At 46.5% G+C, this 6,000-nt stretch overlaps 1 protein-coding gene across 1 annotated transcript in view; it reads left to right on the top strand.

The window, feature by feature from the left end:
• The window catches only part of LOC310864570 (cilia- and flagella-associated protein 337-like), a gene marked incomplete at its 3' end in the record, with an annotated part of 45,675 nt that overhangs the window by 17,072 nt on the left and 22,603 nt on the right, over positions 1–6,000 (top strand). The window contains exon 12 of the mRNA XM_083773259.1: positions 2,241–2,371. Within this exon, the coding sequence (XP_083629385.1) occupies positions 2,241–2,371 (131 nt within the window). The remainder of the gene's footprint in view (positions 1–2,240; positions 2,372–6,000) is intronic.

Raw genomic sequence — 6,000 nt, 5'->3', positions numbered from 1 at the left:
TACTGTACTGTACTGTACTGTACTGTACTGTACTGTACTGTACTGTACTGTACTGTACTGTACTGTACTGTACTGTACTGTACTGTACTGTACTGTACTGTACTGTACTGTACTTGGGCTGGGAGAGGTGAGACTACATACTGGCCATGGGCTTCAACATAAAAATGGCCGTATTTTTCATTTCACTATGTCTTTAAACGGCTTCTGCACAGAGATGATCTGCAAGCTCACAACCTGTCACACTCACATCGTCACTTGCTGTGAGCTTATAGATTACACGTGGAACATTGTTGAACATGTTGCCTGGAATGACTCCCCAAAATGTCTCATATACAGCTGTGGAATATCTTGCAGTGGAATGTCATTTTCCTATTAGCGGTATATTATCTTTACCTCTTAACATCTTCCTCTTCTCTCCGGTTTCATATCCACCTAGATACCTTTGTTAAAAGTGTCCAATTAGGCCCAGGCCGTAGCGTAACGGTCTGGGCACCGGACTGGTGATCCAGTCGCGGTGTGCCGCGGGTTCGACTCCCGGACCCGACACGGCCTTTACCGCATGTCATCCCCCCATCTCTCTCCCGTTTCCTGTCAGCCTACTGTCTGTCCCTTAAAAAATCAATAAAAGGCGTAAGCCGCAAAAAAAATATCTTAAAAAAAAAAAAAAAAGTGTCCAATTATGTGGTTGTAACTTAATTTGAAGTTGCATTACCCCCCACTGCATTTCTCCATCATAAGCCATAATCGATCAACATACTCTTTGCAGTTAAAATGTTGATGTGTGTTTGATATGGTTGACTGTACGCCATTTTCTTTTTAGATGTTTTCCATGAGCTTTCTATCATCTTATTATAGTATGCAGTGTCACTGAGCAGTATGGGTGGGAGGGTTAAGGGATTTTTTTTTTTTTTTTTGTCTTGTTTATATTTTATTTTATTTTGTTTCATAAAAAAAGTATTTCATATCATAATGTTTGTAATAATTTATAATCTGTTCAATAAAAACATATTTGACAAAAAAAAAAGTTGATGTGTGTTGAAGTGCACAGGGGGCCGCAGAAGTACCTCCACACATTATTTTCCATTATTTTTGAAGTATTCAACTTTTAATGGAAGTTTGATCGGGCCAAAACCTTACCCAAATGTGGAGTCAAATTTGGGGTGTATCTTCGCACAAAGATGGCATCATGTGTTCTTTGTCAGCTACACTTTAATGTGTAGAGTAGACAGACATCCAGAATGAGCATTGTCCGGCAGTGGCAGTGTCGGTCCGTTCCGTGGACTTTGCCGCAACTGCCGAGACATGCGTTGCCAATTAAAAATCACCTGTGTCTTCCCTGTAAGGTTAGGGTTAGGGTTTGACGTAGGGTGTCAGCGTCGCTGGTTAAAACTCACCTGTAGCTCCTGACATGCACTGTCGGTTAAAAATCTGCCGTGGCTTCTCTGTGAGGTTAGGGTTAAGGGACACAAGAGTGTGGCTCCGGCTTGTCATGCCTAATCCACCGACTGGAGGCCCTGAGCGTATGCTTGCCAGCAGCGGACCAGCTAACCTGTTGAGTGTCTACGCCCCGACTCTATGCACACCACCGGAGTCCAACGCCATGCCTACGCCTCATCCTGGGCATCATGTTGGCAGGACAAAGTTTCCAACATAGAAGTCCTGGAATGTGCTCACTCTACTGGCACGTTCGCCATGCTGAACCAGCGACTCCTCTGGCATAGCAGCCCACGTTGTGCAGGATGGGTCCCAGTCCTCCTGCGCTATGTGAGCTGTCAACAGCCTTCATGCCTCTTGGTCGCCTCTGCTTGTGCTTCATGGATGTCTGCAACTCTGCATGGACGCTACATGGAGCAGACACCACCGTAACCTCTGACCAAATGGAGGGAGTCTCAAATCGCCGCTGTGTTTGGAGCTTGTCTGTCGTCGCAAGAACTCGCCTATAGAGCACCAAAGTCTTGCATCATTTCCGCTAGAGGGTCACAGCATTATTATTTTTATATTGGAATCCCCATAGGGAAATCTTAGATGGTGTCTAAGTGTGTTCCAGAAATAAACAAATCCTTTGGATTTGGTCTTGGCAGATCAGAAAGTACTGGAAGCTGTGTCTAGGAGGGTGGTATGCAATTAGTTTCATTGATTAGATTAGATCACTATAGTACTGCATTGTCTTTCTGTCTAGCTCTATCCCTAAGCTCTCTCTCTCTCTCTCTCTCTCTCTCTCTCTCTCTCTCTCTCTGCAGGATGTTAACAGTATTCCGGCTACACTCCTTTTCCCAGTTCTATGTTGAGCCGTCCGAGTGGAAAGGGGGAGTTCAGCACCGAGGTGATGTACTTTGTGCCGCATTCCAACCTCCGCAGACCCTGGTCACAGGTGTGTGTGTGTGTGTGTGTGTGTGTGTGTGTGTGTGTGTGTGTGTGTGTGTGTGTGTGTGTGTGTGTGTGTGTGTGCGTGGACAGTTTTGCAGAGCTGAAAGGGATGTAGCAGTGGTTCTCAAAGCGGGGTCCCCAGCTAAATGAGTTAATAACAGCACCACAATCAGTTGAACCACTTTAAATATATGCATAGGATATTTGAAAATAGCTGATCTACAAGCTCGTGGTGCGACGTGAACTTTATTTTCCAAAAATATTGAATAATTTAGGAAATGGTGGAATTTGTGTAATACATTTTAACCACATACACACATCTTGTATGGGGGTCCCTGTGGCACAAACTATGTTCATGGGAGTCCACAGGCATACATATGAATTCGCACCAAAGGCTTTGAGAACCACTGACCTAGATGCTAGCTGTTTGTAGGTTAGGGGCCTTATACCGTTTGACCGTCAGGGTTAATTCATCTATTTATCGTGCATTGCCAAGGTTTTCCACTTTTCAACCCTTATTTTAACCGGATGTTACGATGACGTAATGCTGTGTGGTGTCTTGACTGGTTGTTATTCTCTCGCTCGGTGCAGAAAAATCCCGACCGCAAGTATCACAGCGCCTGCTGTCGGCCGTTGAAAAACCTTGTTTTCATCAGAAACGACATGCGCATTCATTGTGCATTCATAGAGTGCAAGTGGATTACAATTTACAATTTAGGCATTTAGCAGACGCTCTTAATCCAGAGCGACTTACAATAATCAAGAACAAAAGCATGGGAAATACATCACAAAAGCATTTATCATAAAACATGCGTAAGCTAAGAAAGTAACAGTGGAATATCTATATTATGAGACTATACATATAAACTATATATATATATACTACTATGCTATACATATGTACTATGGCGTGCTATGACTATATACAATGCAATTATAGTGCCGTCTACATAACATGCTATAAGTCTGTATCAGATGCTATCTAAGTCTACAGAAATGCTATCTAAGGGGGTAGGGTAAGTGCTATGGGCCATGATGGAGTCTAAAAAGGTGGGTTTTCAGACTACGGCGGAAGATTGGGAGTGATGCTGCAGTTCTGACTGCAATGGGAAGTGCATTCCACAGTTTTGGAGCCAGAAGGGAGAAGAGTTTGGGACGTGTGGAGCGTTGTCCCGGCGTTGTTAGTGAGGGTACATCCAGCTTCCCTGCGTTGGCTGATCTGAGTGCGCGGGAGGGTTTGTAGGGTTCAATCATACTTGCAAGATATGGGGGAGCCATACCTTTGGTTGCCTTGAATGCCAGCATCAGAGTTTTGTATTCTGTACGGGCAGCGACCGGGAGCCAGTGGAGGGAGCGGAGCAGGGGGGAGACATGTGAGAATTTTGGCTGGTTGAAGACCAAGCGAGCTGCAGCATTTTGGATCAGCTGGAGAGGCTTAAGTGCACATGCTGGTAGGCCAGTAAGGAGGGAGTTACAATAGTCGAGTTTTGACAAGACTGTTGTCTGGATTAGGAGCTGGGCTGATTCCTGGGTGAGGAACGGTCTAATTCGTCGTATATTATAGAGTGTGAACCTACAGGATCGAGTGACAGCTGTGATGTGAGCTTTGAACGAGAGCTGACTGTCCAGGACAACACAGAGGTTCCTGGCTGTTTGGACAGACGTTACCAGGGCGTTGTCTACGGAGATAGTTAGCTCCCGCATAGGGCAGGACTTAGCTGGGAAGAAGAGAAGCTCAGTCTTGTCTGGGTTCAGCTTGAGGTGATTGGAGGACATCCACTGTGAGATGTCAGCCAGGCATGCAGTGATGCGCTCTTCCACCTGAGTGGCAGAGGGTGGGAAGGATAGAAGCAGTTGTGTGTCATCGGCGTAGCAGTGATAGGATATATTGTGAGCAGAGATGATAGTGCCAAGGGATTTAGTGTACAGTGAGAAAAGGAGAGGACCAAGTACAGATCCCTGTGGGACCCCAGTTTGGAGGGTTCGGGGGGATGATAACAGACCTTTCCAGGAAACCTGGTAGGTCCGGTCGGTGAGGTAGGAGGAGAACCACTTTAGTGCCGTTCCACCGATGCCTAGATCCGCTAGGGTGTCTAGGAGCAGCTGGTGGTTCACTGTGTCAAATGCTGCCGATAGGTCTAGGAGAATCAGTACTGCAGAGTGGGAAGCAGCTTGGGCAGCATGTAGTGCTTCTGTGACTGCCAGCAGGGCAGTTTCTGTGGAGTGGGCCTTCTTGAATCCGGACTGGTTGGGATCCAGCAGATTGTTCTGTGAGAGATGGAGAGAGAGCTGGTTGGAGACAACACGTTCAATGGTTTTAGAAATAAATGAAAGGAGTGATACCGGTCTGTAGTTCTTGACATCTGAGGGGTCAAGGGTTGGTTTCTTGAGGAGTGGTGTTACTCTGGCTGACTTGAGGGCAGATGGGACGCAGCCTGAGGTTACTGAGGTGTTGATGATGGAGGTGATGAAGGGGAGCAGATCAGGTGCGATGGTCTGGAAGATTGGAGACGGGACAGGGTCAAGAGGACAAGTGGTAGGTCTAGAGGATGTTACTAGTTGTAGAACCTCGTCTGGGGAAAGAGGAGAGAAGGAGGACATGCATGGTATGATGGGGTTAGTGTTGGTTGAGTCAGATGCCGCTTTATGTGGGAGGGGAGGAAAGGAGCTGCTGATATCATCAACCTTCTTCTCAAAGTAGTTGACAAAAACATCAGCAGTGAGGGATGAAGGTTGAGTGGGGGGAGGGGGTTTAAGGAGGGAGGAGAAAGTGGATGCGCGTGCATCTTCAAAATGGCCACGTCCACTGTCACACTTTACACTGGGATGCTAACGAGAGACAGCTATCGATGCGATCCGATCAAAACATGAATTAAAGAATATAAAGCCTAGAAAACGTAGGCTACGCTGTTGGCGGGCTGCCAGACTTCGCACGCACGTACGCACGCACGCACACGCACACACACACACACACACACACACACACACACAAGCCCGGAGCACATGCTTTTCTGTGTCACTCTCAAATTGCTCTTCCGTGACTCAAAGTGAGATTTAGAGCTCACGCTGAGGAGAGACACACAGAGAGAGAGAGAGAGAGAGAGAGAGAGAGAGAGAGAGAGAGAGAGAGAGAGAGAGAGATGGAGTGAGGGAGGGAGGGAGGGAGGGAGAATGCTGAGCAAAACAGAGGAAGAAACTCCAGTGAAATGAAAAATACCTGCAAGCAGTTGTCTGCTGATTAAAGAGAAGTGTGAAGCTGGTATCAAAGGACTGCTGTGCCATGTAGCTTTATCTCTAATGGGAAGATCGCTCTTTCTCTTGTGTCGTGTATGTGTGTATGTATGCGTGTGTGAGTTTCCATCTGTGCTCTTATAAACAATACAGAGATAAAGTGTTAAATGTTACTGCTTGCGCACGTGTGTGCGTGTGCGTGTGTGCGAGCATGCAAGCGGGAAGGGTTCAAAGAGAATGAGAGAGTGATGTACTGAAAGAATTCATCCACCCTCCCCTCCCATGCACCCACAGGCCGTCAGCTGTGAATTTATGACACAGCTGAGCAATTTAATGACACCCCGTTATGCTCTGATTGAACAACATGGCCACCACTGAGCATCAACAAAACAACCCACACAG

The sequence above is a fragment of the Protomyctophum parallelum genome (genome assembly GCF_964188405.1).
Source record: "Protomyctophum parallelum genome assembly, chromosome: 9".
NCBI lineage: Eukaryota > Metazoa > Chordata > Actinopteri > Myctophiformes > Myctophidae > Protomyctophum > Protomyctophum parallelum.
Note: the sequence above shows the minus strand (reverse complement) of the source record. Positions and strands in the feature narration are given on the sequence as shown.